This window comes from Phyllostomus discolor, chromosome 1 (assembly GCF_004126475.2).
Source record: "Phyllostomus discolor isolate MPI-MPIP mPhyDis1 chromosome 1, mPhyDis1.pri.v3, whole genome shotgun sequence".
NCBI lineage: Eukaryota > Metazoa > Chordata > Mammalia > Chiroptera > Phyllostomidae > Phyllostomus > Phyllostomus discolor.
Genome location: NC_040903.2, coordinates 112,728,848 through 112,745,044, shown reverse-complemented (window position 1 = coordinate 112,745,044; position 16,197 = coordinate 112,728,848). Strand labels below are relative to the sequence as shown.

The window sequence follows — 16,197 nt, the reverse complement described above, 5'->3', positions numbered from 1 at the left end:
TGAGCTTGGTTGAAAAATGGAAAAAACAAACAAAAAAACAAATGAAAGATACTGAAAATGAAATAAAACAAAATATTTAGGGAACCAACAATGACAGGAAGGAAACCAGGATTCAAAGCAACAATTTGGAACAAAAGGAAAAAATAAACATCCAACTGGAACAGAATGAAGAAATAAGAATTCAAAAAAGTGAAGAGAGACTTACGAAATTCTGGGACAACCTGAAACGTTCCAATATCTGAATTATAGGGGTGCCAGAAGGAGAAGAACAATGGTAAGAAATTGAAAACTTATTTGTACAAATAATGAAGGAAAACTTCCTCAATCTGGTGAAGGAAATAGACTTCCAGGAAGTCCAAGGAAGCCCAGAAAGTCCCAAAGAAGTTGGACCCAAAGAGGAACACACAAAGGCACATCATTATTAAGTTACCTAAGATTAAAGATAAGGAGAGAATCTTAAAAGCAACAAGAGAAAAGGAGACAGTTACCTAGAAAGGAGTTCCCATAAGGCTATCAGCTCATTTCTCAAACTTTGCAGGCAAGAAGAGGCTGAAAGAAGTATTTGAAGTCATGAAAGACAAGGGCCTACATGCAAGATTACTCTATCCAGCAAAGCTATCATTTAGAATGGAAGGGCAGATAAAGTGCTTCCCAGATAAGGTCAAGGTAAAGGAGTTCATCATCACCAAGCCATTATTATATGAAAGGTTAAAGGACTTATCTAAGAAAAAGAAGATTAAAAATGTGAACAATAAAATGACAACAAACTCACAGCTATCAACAAATGAACCTAAAAGAAAAGAAAAACAATGAAAACAAAAACTAAGCAAACAGCTAGAATAGAAACAGAATCAGAGAAATGGAGATCACATGGAGGGATTTCAGTGGGGAAGGGAAAGGGAGGAATGGGGGAGAAAGGTACAGGGAAAAATAAATATAATTAGTAGGCCTAAAATAGATGGGGAGAGGTCAAAAATAGTATAGAAAACAGAGAAGTCAAAGAACTTATATGTACAACCCATGGGCATGAACTAAGGGGGGGAATGCTGGAGGGTTGGGGGGCACAGGGTGGAAGGGGGATAAAGGGGGAAAATTGAGAAAACTAATAGCATAATCAATAAAAAACACTTTAAAAAAAGATTCAGAAACCTGCCTTCACACAGGCACACAGGAGGTCCCTCACATCCCATCAGTGGAGGTACCAGGTTCATAAGTGAGACCTACTGGGCATCAGAGTTTACAGTCCAGGAGACATCAACTCCCCAACACATGACAGCCATTGGAAAGGCCACCACAAGGATCCTGTGATGACAGCCTACACCAGTCATTCAATAGACATCCATCAACTGTTTTTTATTTTGAAACATCCAAAAATGATTAAAAATAACTTGAAAATGATTGTTAAAACTCTCCACTTCAAATCAAAGCTGTACTTGGGGCCATCATTCAGTCATCATGGATGCACAGAGGCCAGCTCTGTGCCCAGGCTTGGCCAGAGGAATGCTGCCTTGCAGAAGGGCTGTGCTGGCTTGGCAGACTGTGTACTGACAGCCAGAGGCCACCACAATATGGCATCTAGGGTAACCCACCCTGGGGTAGGCTGCCAGGTAGCCAGCAGATGCTGTTCCCTCCTTTGAGAAGCTTTCTCAAGATAGATGTGAGACTTCAGGTCTTTTCCTTCTACTCTGGGCCTCACTTTCCCCATGGAGAGACCAGATCAGGGCTGCAGGCTACCCCATGAGGCTCCAGGAGGAGGTACTCAGGAAAGCTCTGGGCTAGAGGAAGCATATTCCTGTCTCAGCCTCAAGGCAGTGTGTGGAATGCCTGTATGCTGCTCTGCCCAGGGACAGCCACCCACTTCCCATTCTGGGTGAATCTGGGTGTGAGCCATTGTCCAGGCCTGTGAGCTGGCTGTGGCCCTGCCACATCCCTGCTGGATGGGTAGAGAAGCATTTTCTGTACCCATCATCACTTCCTTCTTTTCCTGTCCATATCACTTTTGGTGGCTGCAGGAACTAAGACCCTGAGTAAGCTACTTCCCTTCTTGAAACCTGCTTTCCTCATTGAGGAAGTGGGGGCAGAGGCCAACCTCTCTCCTGGTCCTGACAGTGACCCCTGTAGGGCACAGCCTCATCAGGACATACTGTGGCTGCCAAGTCAGGGAGGTGCCCAGGACTGGTCTGAGAGACTGAAGAGAGTTCAGCAGACTAAATATAGGTTCGCTCCCCATCCTGTGACCCTGGTTGTCCTCAAGTTCTACTTCTCTCCTTGTAAAAATGGGCCTAATTGTTCTTACCACCTAGGGTTGATCCGATAAGCCCATGAAATCATGTGCATAGATGATAATAGCGATCATTGCTTACTCTGAGGCAGGTACTGAGCTAAGGATGATTACTCCCATTTAATAGCTGAGGACAATGGAACCCAGAAAGGTTACCTACCCTGCCCAGGGACCTACAAGACACAGTTGGGATTTGAACCCAGCTCTCCCAGACCAAGATCTTGGCTCTTAGCCTCCCATTCCCTTGCCTCTCTGCAAAGTCCCAAGTTCAAGGGCTTTTCAGCAAGGGGTAGGTCCCCAAGCCCTGCCCCATCTCTGCTCCACCACCCCTACCAGACAGAGACTTTCCTCAGCTATGGACAGGCTAGAAAAATGACTCTCTTTCCACCAGAGCCCTCCTATCCCTTCCCACACCAGAAGGTCCATTTAAAAGGCTGTAGAACCTTTTTCAAATTCTCCTTTACATGGAATTTCAGAATATACAGTATATCAGAGGACAACTAAATGTCTAACCTTAGGGGAAGAGGCCTGGGTTTTGGTCCCAGTTCCCATCTGCCAAGAATAAGCTTGGTAGCCTTGGTAAAGTCCCTTGTTCTCTCTGGGCCTTCCTGACTGTGAAATAGGTGTAAGGCAAAGAAGTAACCTTCAACAGACCTTCCAGCAGTGAGGTTGATGTATGTATGCTGGCTTTTGAAAGCCCTGATGACCAGTGGCAGTGTCTTCCTTAGAGCGTCTGAAGTCAGATGGGCTGGAGCTGCTTGGCGAATGAGGGAAGAGTGGGCCTAGGGTGGGAGTGGTCAACCTGTCTAGGAATTGGCACTCATATTTCACCTGGGAACTAAGTGGGCCACAGAAGGTAAGTGGAAAGAGCATCCTTGTAACTCTCTACCCTTGAGAACTGCCTGACAGGGAGAGAGGATGCACCAAAAGAAGGTGTGTGGAGTTAACTATTGGATGCAACTTGTAGGGGTTAGAAACATGAATACTGCAGATGCATACCCTAGGGGGACAGGTAGGAAAAGAACCTGCTGAGGTACCCAGGAAAGGAAGAGTTGACCTGTGGGTATCTACCACCTGCTGCATTGACACCAACTACAACAGCACCAGGGAAATAAGACCTTTCACCCGTTCAGTCTTAATCATGCCCTGTCCCTGGAGCTACCAGGAGTAGAACATGGCAAGTGAAGAAATGGACCCTGTTCTCTTTCTCCATCATAGGCTTACAACATGTGGTTTAAAATGAATGAGAGTGAAATTTTGATTTTACGTTTGTTGAACTGGAGAAGTTATATCTGAAAAGGACTGGAAAAGCTCTAACATGCCCAGAGGTGGGAAGAAGAGATCCAATAGTGGATTTGGAACATAGAAGAAGGAAAAATTGTTTTCTGCTTGTACTCTACCTAGTTTAAAAGCCATTTTGTAAAGTCTTAACAATTCTTGTCAAAAACCTTTCTAATGTCTGACATGCTCTTGGGTTGATAAGCACTTCATTTTTAAAAAACTGTTTAAAAAATTTAAAAACTTTTAAAAAAATTTAAAAACTTTTTAATTTTTAAAACTTTTTAAAAATTACCTTTTCTTGGGGAGAGGAGACAGAACAGGGAGACTCGACTCTCTTTCTCTTATCTCAGAAGGCCCAGAAAATGAGGATGGCAATGTTGAACAACCCTGAGGGGCAGCTTGGAGCTGGGGTGGTTTTGCCCCTTCCCCTTTCTCTCCAGTTTAACAGTAGGGACTTCTACAACAAGCAAATAGTTTGTTGCTTGTCTTGTGTGGACTGAGGAAACAAGTTAAGATCGTTGGGGAAACAGGTAGTGAGCACTGAATCTTCTAGAAGGCAGCTCCATGAAGGTGGAATGGGCCTGTTTGGTTCTCTGCTGGGTCCTGGTACCCAGAGTCTGCACAGCAGTGCTCAGTAAACAAGTTGAGCAAAGAGCTAAACAAAGTGCCTCAGGGAGACTCTCAAAATATGTGGCTTTGTGACTCTTGGCACCTGAGGTGTCCCATGGAGGGAAGGAGATCATTTGCTTGCATATTCAATCACCCAGCACCTTTAAATAAACCAGACCTATTCCCTCTACTTATAACAGTTGTACAGATATGGAAACTGAGGCTCTGAGAGAATAAGTCAGAGAATAGCAGCTAGGCTCTTTTCACTGCCCCTCACTGTTTACCCCCTTCACTGTTACTGTTCAGCAAACTGAGGAAGGTAAAGCACAAAATAGCCTTATTTTGTCCTCAGAACCTTAGCCAGGACTCAGTGGGGTAGACAGGGAGGCCAACTTCAGGTTACTACAAGGAAGGGTTTTCCAAGAGCCAGAGTGGCCCCAGTTATGGAATTCAGAGCAAGCTGTTTTGATAGGTGGTGAGCACCCCATCACTAGTAGTCTGTGAGCAGGTTGGGGAGAGGGCGTGTCCTTGTAGTAGGTGTTTTGGGTCTAGATGTCCCCTGATCTAAGGATTGGAGGGATATGTGCATAAGCAGATAAATGTGATTTGCAGCTTTTCTAAGATGGTTCGGGATAGGTATCACAGGGACAGAGCTGAGAAGGCCAAGACAGTCATTTATTATTAAAGGACCATAGTACATCAAATGTGGTTAGATGAGATATCCTGGGTTTAGTTAGACTGACAGGAGCTTGAGATCAGAAATATGTTTCCACTGAGTCCCCACAAGTCTGACGGATGGCCCTGCAGGGCCTCCTAGGGCTACTCATCACAGCAGCCAAGGAGCTGAGGAACCCAGCCACCTGGCCCCTGACACACATGGGGCCCCTCGGCTTGGATCCCCACCAGGCCCCAACTTGTTGAAGAGCCTGCAGGCCTGTGTCTTCCAGAGACCCTGTCAGAGCTCTGGGAACTTTTAGGAGCTTCCAGAAATCCCACATTCCTGAGTGAGGTTGCGGTGGACAATACAAGTGCCAGAAGAGGATCCACTGTGTGCGTCTGGTGGCCCTTATCTCAGTAATATTGACTAAAGGGTGCTATTGTTGGAGGACATTGAGGATGAGAGAGGTTATGTCATTTGTCCAGGATCAAACAGCAATTTTATGGGTGCGCCTGGCTTTCAACCAAGGTCTGTCTGGTTTGAAAGCTTGTTCTTTTAATAGGCCTCCATTATCAGAAAGGAAAAGTCTCCACTACCACATTCCCCTCCCTCCAGGCTGGGATGACTGTTCACTTCCTCTCTACCTCTCAAGTCTTAAAGACCAAGCTCAATCTCTTACCTCTTCTTCCCGCTTTATGAAACCAAAATGTATAGAAAAAAACTTAGAACAAGGGGTGGGGATTGGGGTGAGTACAAGTCAGGGTAGAAGCCTGGAGGTGGGAATGAGCCCCTTAGGTTCAGGAGCCTAGAAGTTTGATGCTCAGAACTGTAAGCCCAGGTGAAAGACAACCATGAGAGGTCTGAGGGGACTGGGGCAGGTGTCTGAAGATGTGGCCTGAGGCCACCTGGAGAGCCCTGAGTCAGGCAGAGCAAGGGGTGGGGCTTTCTCCTGAATGTAATGGGAGCTGAGTGTAATGGGAGCTTTCTCCTGAGTGTAATGGGAGGTTCCAAGTTCAAACGAGAACTGAGTAGGATGTGCACATTCAGTGTTCTTAATACCTCATCACCTAATTCTCAGAGAACCCTGTAATGTCAAGGCTATGCTGGCATTGCTCCGTGTTACAAATGAACAACTGAAGCTCAGCGAGGTGAGTGAATATTGTTCAGCCAAGAAAAGGAGTGAAATTATGATGCATGCTAAAACATGAACAAACCTAAAAGGCATTATCCTAAGTGAAGTAAACCAGACACAAAAGGGCAATTTTTATATGATTCTACTTATATAAGGTTCCTACTTAGGCAAATTATAGAGATAGAAGGTAGAGAGAAGTAGGAAATAAGGGGAGGAAGATGGGAAATTATTGTTTAATGGTGCAGAGTTTCTGTTTGGTATGATGAAATGTTCCGGAAATAGATAGTGGTGAAGCTTATACAACATTGTGAATGTACTTCATGCTACTGAATTGCACACTTAAGAATGGTTAAAATGGTAAAACTTTTTATGTTTATTTACTATAATAAAAAGTAATTACATGAGGTTATATAGTTAACAAAAAAACAAAACATTTACAAGGGAGTGAAATGAGGTCATGTAAGTAGTGAAAGCCAGATATTTGTTCCCCACCACAAATTTCAGCAATGGCAGTGCGTCTGAATCACCACTGTTATCTATACCAATGGTTCTCAACCCTGGCTGCACTTTGGAAACTAGAGAATTTTGAAAAATATTGATGCCCAGCACCCACTTCCAAACTCAAAAGTAATTGGCTTGGGATGTGGCCTGGGCATTGGGTTTTTTTAATAGCCAAGTACTGGAAACAGCCTAAATGACCCTCAGTAAATGAGTGGATCAAAAAACTGTGGTACATCTATGCAATGGGATACTATGCAGCAGAAAGAAAAAAGGAGCTCCTACCCTTTGCAATAGCATGGGTGGAACTGGAGAGTATTATGCTATGTGAAATAAGGCAAGTGGTGAAAGACAAATACCATATGATCTCACTTATAACAGGAACCTAAGGAACAAAACAAGCAAATGAGCAAAATAGAACCAGAGGCATGGAAACAAAGTACAAACTGACAGGGACCATAGAGGAGGAGGGAAGGGAGTAAGGGAGAAAAGAAGAGGAAGGGCCTAGTTAAACAACAAGTATGCATGACCTGTTGGAATGGACAACAGGGTGGGGATTGACTTTGGGAGTGAAGGTGTTGGGCAGGGCTGGGAAGAGAAATGGGGGAAAATTAGGACAAATGTAATAGAACAACAATGAAAAAAATAAAAATAAAAAGTTGAGAGCCAAAAAAATAAAAAATAAAAGAATTACAGTTCTACAACTGTAATTAAGGCTGTAATTAATAATTAGGGCTGTCTCCCTCTTACATTTCTGATCTTATCTCCAACTGCTTTCCACATCATCACTCGGCCCCTGTCACACAGACCTCCTTATTGTCCCTTGAACATGTCAAACACTCTCCTGCCTCAGTTCGTCACTCCCTCTTTTCATCCCCAGTATGGCACAGCTTCTGTTTTTTCCATTTCCACAGCTGGGAGGCCCTGAGTTCCATCTGTCACTCCATTCTCACCCTGGCTGCCACTGGAGCTCCAGCTAGCTCTTCCTGTTGCCCAATAGGGGGTGGCCTGTCAACACCAGCGGAAGGGGCTGTCACCTACCTGCCTGTGTGGTTACACATTTCTCAGGGTTCCAGTCTTGGCAAACCACCACACCCTCCGACTAACTCCAAAGGGCTCTCTGACCCAGGCCTGGGAATGTAGCAGCCAGGCCATCCCTGGTAGCCACAAAGTCCATCTGGGTAACATCTCTGGGTCCATGCCCCCATTATAAGCCTTGGCTTTCTCTCTGTAAAATGGGAATAACAATACCAACCTCACAGGGCTACTGTTGTAATTAAATGCATCTTGTCACTTGAAACCATTGGAAGGCTCTTTACTTGTGGAATTTAATATGCAATAGTGAACAGAGATGGGGAGGCATTCTGGGAATAAAAGGATCCACATATAAGGCTCACCCTGTAAGTGAATATCCAGTTAAAAGTCTGAGTCCTGTGAAACCTGCTCTGTGAGGAGCAGGTGAAGGTGGTTTCTTTAGCAGTTCCCTGAACCTCACCATTTTCAAGGCTCTTATCTTAGGTGAGCCTCACTCTGACATCTTACAGATATGGAAACTGAAGTTCAGACAAGGGAAATGATCCTCCAAGTTTCCCTGGCAAGTGAGACGGGGTAGGCAGCTAGGCTTCAAACAAGCCTGTCCCCTTCTGAGCCTAGAGAATGGGGAATGATTGAGCCCTAAGGGAGGGATCTTCTGGAGCTATCCCAGTGGAAAGCCCTGGTGTGAGCAGCCCCCCAGGGCACAGGGCACCACTGTTTCCCATTAATTTGTTTTCTCTCACTCCCTGGAAAGATCATCACTTTAATTAGTTCTCTGTTTGTCATTCTAAAGATTCTGGTTAAGACAAGCCTATGCCAACATAAATGATTATATTGCTCTCTGCTTGTCACTACAGGTTGAATACCAGACACATGGTTTGGCTCTGTGCTTTTTACACATAACACTGTGCTTTGAAGAACTTTCCCAACTAGTACAGAGAGCACTTCTGTCTTCATTCCTTCTTTTTTTTCTTTTTCTTGTTATTTATTTAAAATTTTAATTGTTCAAGTACAGTTTTCTGCCTTTTACTCCCATCCCAGCCCACCCCCCAGCCCTTCCCACCTCGCTCCCATTGCCCCCCCCCCCCCCCCACCCTGCTTTTGTCCATGTGTCCTTTATACTTGTTCCTGCAAACCCTTCCCCCTTTCCCCTGAAATTCCCTCCCCTCTCCTCTCCGGTCACTGTCAGCCTGTTCTCTATTTCAGTGTCTTTGGTTATATTTTGCTTGTTTGTTTGTTAATACCATCTGATCTCGCCTTTAACGGGAACCTAATCAACAAAACAAACAAACGAGCAAAATATGTCCTCATTTCTTCTGACACCCGCGACCAGGGGCTGTCAGCCATGACAGGGGGGACTGGGAAGGCAGCTGGAAGCAGTAAAGGCGGAACAGCCAGGACCTCCCCCTCCAGCCTCCAAGCCCTTGCTGCTCAGGGAGGATCGGCTCCCCAGCCACTGGCTCCCCAGCCACAGGGCCTGCCGGACTGCACATCCTCCCACAGTGTCTGTGCAGACCTCTCAGTTCAGTCCTCCAGCTCCTGTCCAGCCAGAGGACAGTGAAGGGTGCCAAAGGGTCTCCTAGAGCCAAATGCTAGAGAACCTTTACTTTCTCATCCAGGAATATCTCATCTTCTGGGAATCTACCCAAAGAAATAAACTTTGATACACAAAGATCTACCGCAATTGGCAGTAACCTAAATGTGTAACGATAGAAGATTTGATAAATAAATCATGCATGTCCACTAAATCCACAAGTTGGAAGACTATGCAGTTATTGAAAATGTTGTTTTGAAGACAAGGAAATCACACCCACAGCCACACATGTTCAAAATGAAATTATGTTGAAAAGGTGGGGGAATGTTGCACAACAATGTGAATGTACTTAACACATCTAGACTGTACACTTAAAATTATTAAGATGGTAAATTTTATATTAGGTGTGTTTTACCATGATTAAGAATAAATTTTAAAATGCAAGGAGAAGGGTGGGGGAGAATACAAAACCAAGTGGACAACATGCTCACACCTACATAAGATAATCTCAGAGACACACAATGCAATATTACCAGTTGTCTCTGTGTGATGAGACAACTAAGGTTGCTTTATTCCTGTTTTTCTCTATTTTTCATTTTCCTTTTAGGATCTTATATTTGCTGCTTTTGTTTATTTAGAAGGTATGTTCATAGCTTTAAGTGCCCAGAACAGAACAGGTGCCTAGTGAACATCAGCCTTTCCTGATTTTCCTTGAGGCCCTGGGGCCACTGTTGGCAGGTTCTTAGGTGGGGGGACAAGCAGTTTTAGGATAGGCAAAAAATGGGGCCCCTGTCTGTAGCTTCCTAAATGAGGAACCTAGAATCTCAGAACTGGGAAGGGGAAGAGGCAACAGCCGCTGAGTGGACACATGGGGGAGGGGTGAGCCCAGACTCAGTGCCCTGTGCCTCCCTAGTAATTTAACTCCCCACCCAGGGAATATTACCTTCCTCTGGCCTCTGTCTGTTGGGGTCCTCAGCTCCTCCCAGCTTGGCACAGAGGTTTCCAGATGAAGCTGGAACCCAGCTTCAAAGAGGAGAGATGGGGCCACAAATCAGAAGGAAAAGTTTAATTCTTTGTCCTCTTTGTCCCCTTTAATGGTTCCTGCCTAAAAGTAGGGGTGGTGGTGAAAGGTCACTGTAATATCTCTGGCCCAACCTCCTAAGGCCCTTACTTTTCCTTTTAATGACCCCCAAAAGGATAGGATATGAATTGTAATAAAATCTGGTCCAGGAATAGAGATTCCCTCTTAAAACAGTATACGGTGACTTCCTTGCAAAGGCTATTGGATTTATTGGTCAGGGAGAGAGTGAGACAGTGGGTGGAGAAGGCACACCTCAGAGCCCTGCTCCTCTTGGTTCACAGGGCCAACTCAGGGAATACTCAGGGAATTCAGAGTATCCGGGAAACTCCGTTCCCATTACCGGACGGAGACTTCTTGGGGGACAAAACAGTCTCATTCATCTGATTAGATGTAGGAGTAAGGCTCAGGGATCCAGTTTAAATCACCTCATAGAGAACCCTGCTTAACAAATATTTGTAGAATATAACTAAACTGAAATGGTGGAGGAAATTGGTTCAGGAAGGCAGGTGAGACCATACAGATATTCACTGTTTGGTCATTTATTGAACAAACAGTGGTTGAGCACATACTCTACTTACCAGTCTTGTGTGGAGGATGTACAGATATTTGCTGTATTACAGTTTGGTTGTCTGCTGGGAGCAGAGCCACTGGTGAGGAGAGCTGTCTGTATGGGAGGGGTAGGGGGGAAGCACTCTGACTCCTCTGGGCTTCAGGGCCCCTCAGACTTGATGCGAGGCAGGTTATAGAAGATCTAAAGTCCTCCCAGCTCAAGCAGCAACTGTGTTCTCAGCCTCACCCTTGTCTCACTGACAGGGTCTGTTCTGAGGCTCAGCCACAAACTTCCTGTAAAGCCATGATGCTGTTTGTCACTGTGTGTGTATAACAGAAATCAAATTATCCCTCCCTGTGTGGCTAGCCTACTCCCACCTCATTGCCACCGCAGCCTGCATCTGAATGCTCTGCTGCAGATAAAAAGTAGGCTATAAATAAGTACTATGTAGCCGCACTGATAACAGTGCTAGTGCAGGCCCATTGAGGGACAGGACTGGTCTGCTTCTGTGCTGAACGCTTCCACCACTTCTGAGCTGTTATGGCTACATTTTATAATTTTTCTGTATCCTCCTTTGTTCTCAGGCTACCAGCTATCTGTGAAACTGTCTCTAACAGTTTAGGTCCACCAATATTTATCAATCACCAACTACATATCAGGTTCCACACAGATCCCTACTAATTGCTACATCTATGGGTTAAAAGACCACATGGCCAATCCTGTTAAAATTGTGGGTAAAATCAGAGACCATAGGCCCTTTTAAGCTATGGGTCATCTCATATAAGTAAAGTATATGAGCTTTAGTGTAAGCTCTTAGCACCTCAAAAATGACTTTTGTCTCTCTTCTTACTGTGAGCTAGTACCAGAAACAGGGCTGGTGACATTTGTGTTCTGGAAAGTTGAGGTTGCTGGGTAACTGAAGTGCTGTGGTATTAGACGCGGTTCCCCTAGTTCTAGCGTTTCCTTCCGCTATTAAAGACTAGTCATTTTCCACGTGCAGCTGAGCTGCAGGACTCAGTGGCATGGCTTTGGGCTGAGGTAGGGAAACAACAGGGAAGAGGCAGCCTATTAGATAAGTATACTTCCTTTGTTTTGCAGATTTATGTGTAAATTGAGCATCAAGTTACTTCTAGGAACCTTGTTTGATCTTCTTACTTCTTTGGGAGGTAGAAAGGACAGATTTTTTTCCCCTTCATTTTACCAGTGTGGCCCAAAGATTTTGTGATCTGCTGTGTTGATAGAGGATAATGAAACCCCCTGGGTGAGAACCTGGGCACTGAAGCCAGCCTGTCAGGGTTCAATCCAAACTGTAGGATCTTGGGCAATTTACTTAAGCTCTGCCTTAATTTTTTCCTCTGAGTAATATGGATAATAATAGCATCTACTTCATCGGTTTAAACGAATGAATTGACATGGTCTTCTGAGTGTTAGCTGTCCTCATGGGCTGAGGGTCAAGCCTTGGGAGCAATGATGCTGACAGTAACCTTTTGAGGCATCAGCCCAGGTTCAGTATGACAGGCTCCCACTGGCCACTTCTGCTCCCCCTCCCAGCTCCGACCTTCCACAGGAAAGCTGTACCCTAATGTCAGGCACAGGGAGCCATCAGTGGAGGAGAGGAGGCCTCTAGAGGCCATGAGGCCCACGGTGGCTCAGAGGTGGGGCCAAGGCGGTATGTGGCAGGATGCAGCTCAGGAAGCTGCCTTCTTGCTGCTGCTGCTTCTGCTGCTGCTGCCACACCCTGCTCCCTCATACACCATTACCCACTGCATAGATCCTGTCATGGGGCTGCTCCTTATCCCAGCTCTGCCCTAGGGAAGATCAGCCTAGGCATTCTGGTCTGGGACAGATGTCCTGGAGGTAAAACAATCAGGGTCTCTTGGCCTGCTCTGGGCATAAGAGCAACCTAGATTTCCAAGCTTTCCCCCTTTCCCCAGTCTTTCACTCCCAGTCAGAGTACTGATGTGGTGACTCACCACCCTTGTCTCCCCCACTGCAACCACCCATCCCTTGTGTGATCCCCTGCTGCCTTCCTGATGCATGGGGTGGGCTGAGCCAGGTCTGACTCCGTGGGCTTCAGGACTGGGATGGTCCCACTCCCTCTTTGTAGAGAGAGAGGAAAAGAGGCACAGAGAGGCACATGGTGCCCTCCCCAGGCGGCCCTCTGCCCACTGAGTGGTCAGTATAGGCGGGAGACAGGTCACTTACATGCTGGTCACAAGTCCCAGAAAAGAACCCAGGCAGGGAAGGCTGTTGACTGAGGCAAAGGGCCAGGCAGTCCTCTATGGAGCAGGGAGGGGTTCCTCAAAACAGTCACATTTTTCAGATATAACCAGAGAGGTCTAGCTTTTCCCCATGAGCCATTGGGGAGAGCCAGAGCTTCAGTAGCAGAGGGGAAGGCTGAGGGGACAGCTGGAAAAAATCTGAGGGGATCTGGGGCCCAAACTGGGCTTGTAGGCTATGTGGCCTGGGCCAAGCCATTTAGCCTCCATGAGCCAGCCAGGTGCTGTTCTGTGTGGCAGAAAGGATTTGACTTATACCGGACTGAGTTTAAAAAATTGAGCAAGGAACTGCCCAGCCCAGCCCTGTTGCCTCCTCAAAGGGTCGCTAAGGACTGGAAGGAAGAGGAGCTGAATGAGGGAAGAGAATTAGCATTGGAATGCCAACGAAGTGCTGGGGACTTTATTGTATTTGATCATCTTGTTTAATCCTCCTATTCAATTGGTATATTTATGAAATTTATTGCCACTATGTAGATGGAGAAAATGAGGCTTGGAGAGGTAAAATGACTTGTCCATCCTTTAAACAGCAGAGTGAAGGTTTAAATTCAAGCTTGTTTGGTCCCCAAACCTGTGACCCATTCCCTTCTTTGCCTCACATTACTCCTCCAACTCCCACCCACATATTAGTCTTTCCTAAAAAGATCCTGTTGTGGAGAGAGGGTCACTTGGAGAAGAAATCAGTCCTGGTACTCCCACTAGTACGGGGGATATCTCTCACCCACTGTGTTGAAGTTTGCAGAGAAATTATACCCCAGACTGAGTACCCCCTTCATCTTCCAACTTAAAAGGGACAGTGGCCCAGGTCTCCTCCACAGTGAAGACAAAAAAATCAACCACTATTTTTGTGAGGCAACATCTCTCTTCTCTTAAAACCACACCCCATCAACTTCCCTAGGGAAATTTCAGCCAATCTGCCCTCCCTGGAGCCCATTCCACTTGTTTAACTCCCTGACAATCTTCACTCACCCAAAAGGCATCTCTGAACTGAAGTTGGGGCATCATCCTCAGGCTGCCACGACAAAGCTTTCTCTTCTCCCACGGACAGGGCTGACTGAGGTACAGGAGCCAGGAGCACTGCCCCACTTCTGGCAGGGCTGGCTCAGGCTCCCTTCACTTGGCTGGTAGTATGTGCAGCACCACAGAAGGCACCCACAAGCCAGAGAGAGCTGCCAGAGGGAGGGAAAGAGCCCAGTCTGCTTTGTTTGAAGCTAGAATCGGCAGCAAAATGAGGAAGAGTGTGCTCAGTGATGGGAGGGCGGGTCGTGGTTGGTTTCCGGCCCGGCCCCTCGCCAGCCCCACGGTGATGGAGGGCCCAGTCCGGGCTGTAGGGTTGAGCAGGGATGCCAGCCCAGGAGGAAGGCAGCGGCCAGCGGGAGAGGCGGGTTGTTACGTAGGCCAGGTGGGCAGGCAGTCTGAGCCTGTGCAGAAAGATTTGTACAGCCCCACTGCTGGGGAAGGCATCAAGTCCCTCACCCACAGGAAGTAGAGCTGCTCTGCTCCCTTGTGCAGCTCCTCTGCCTGCCACCTGCTGCCCTGCTGCTCTGCTGCTATTCTCCACTTGCTCCCTTCTGATGCCTTAGTTGGGCCATTCTCAGAGGACATAAACTTAGGGAGCTTGAGGGCACTGAAGGTGTGGGCAAGAAGGGACCAGGAACTGGCCCCTGGAGTGATGCTATAGCTTATCACCCCAGCATCACTCCGGATCAGGCACCTAAATGCTAGACTCTCCACCCCTCACCAGCGAACCATTTTCGAGGAGATCCCTCAGGCCTAGGACATCACTATTATTCATTAAACCCTGGCTTCACAATGCTTCAATCCACACCCTGCCCTTAAGAAGCTCATGGGGTATGGGGGCAGATATAGCTGTGTGCTGGGGTGCCGTAGGGACACCGAGGTGGGTGAGTGAGTAACTGGCCAAGGTAGAGCAGCTTGAGGTTTTATGGACACTGAACTTCTGTTCCCCAGTCTCCAGATTAGACACTTTCTGGGGCAAAAAGCACCTCCTAACAATGGAGTTTTCATGCTGAAAGACTGTTTAGACCAAGAAAGACATCATTACAAAGGTACAGATGTGGGAGTTTGAAAATCCACATTGAAGTAGTCCTTGTTTTGTCTGGGCCCTACTGTTCATTAATTGAGGGACCTTAATTGACCCTTCAACACTATGAGCTTCAGTTTCTGCATCTGCCACCCTCAGTCTTTGGAAGCGAGAAAGTATTGAGACCATTACTGGAATTTCTGGTTTGGTTGGGCAGGTGCTGGGAGCACTATCATGTACTGCCTTCAGAAAAGCCCTGGACTGGAATCCCAGACACAGCTCTGAGGAGCCATGGCCTGCCCACTAAGCAGAAAATGCCAGTGGGGGCCCTGAGCCCAGCGTCAGTTGGCAAGAAGGGATGAGTCAGCTTGTTCACAAATCAGCACCCTCTCTGAATACCCTATTGATGGGGTCAGAGGTGGGGAACACTCAAACTTCTGAAGTAGCTGCCAAAGAGAACACTTCATGGAGAACTGCAGAGCAGTTGGGCTGCCCCCACCTCCAGAATCCTTCGTTGTGAGCGAATAAACATCTTCAGCACTGAAGGCACATCAGTTGCTTATAACTGAAGACAGCAATGAACCCTGAAGGGGGAAAAACACCTACTAAGAAGGGCTCCTGGTGGCTAATTGAGCTCAAATTTTATTTTATTTATTTTTTGATTTGATATTTATTGTCTATTTTTTTAAATGTTTCAGCAAATGGATCATCTGTGATTGTTCTTTTTTTTTTTAAGATTTTATTTATTTATTTTTAGAGAGGGAAAAGAGGGAGAGAGAGAGAGAGAGAGAGAGAAACATCAATGTGCGGTTGCTGGTGGCCATGGCCTGCAACCCAGGCATGTGCCCTGACTGGGAATAGAACCTGTGATGCTTTGGGTCACAGCCCATGCTCAATCCACTGAGCTACCCCAGCCAGGGCTGAATTGTCTATTTTTTCAATTACTATTTAGTCCCCAAACCTCCCCCAGCAATCACCACACTGTTGTTCATGTTCATGAGTTCTTTTTTTCCTTTTTGCTCAGTCCCTCCACCCCCTAACCTGCCCCTGATACTAGCTGTCATCTGCTCTCCATCTGTCTGTCTCCATTTTCCTTGTTTGTTCAGTTTATTCATGAAACTCCACATATGAGTGAAATCATATAGTATTTGTCTTTCTCTGGCTTATTTCACTTAGCATAATTTTCTCCAGATCCATCCACAATGTTGCAAAGGGTAA

At 46.3% G+C, this 16,197-nt stretch overlaps 1 protein-coding gene across 8 annotated transcripts in view; it reads right to left on the bottom strand.

Annotated features, from left to right (window-relative positions):
• Positions 1–14,286, bottom strand: part of PSTPIP1 (proline-serine-threonine phosphatase interacting protein 1) — a 38,847-nt gene extending 24,561 nt beyond the window's left edge. The window contains exons 1-2 of one of the 8 annotated variants that reach the window (XM_036027576.1): positions 13,905–14,286; positions 9,972–10,014 (exon numbers count right to left, since the gene is read on the bottom strand). In XM_036027576.1, coding sequence (XP_035883469.1) covers positions 9,972–10,014; positions 13,905–13,915 — 54 coding nt within the window. In that variant the 5' untranslated portion in view covers positions 13,916–14,286. The remainder of the gene's footprint in view (positions 1–9,971; positions 10,015–13,904) is intronic. The other 7 variants (XM_036027565.1, XM_036027571.1, XM_036027569.1 and 4 more) reach the window with 7 other exon arrangements.
• Between the last annotated feature and the right edge of the window lie 1,911 nt (positions 14,287–16,197).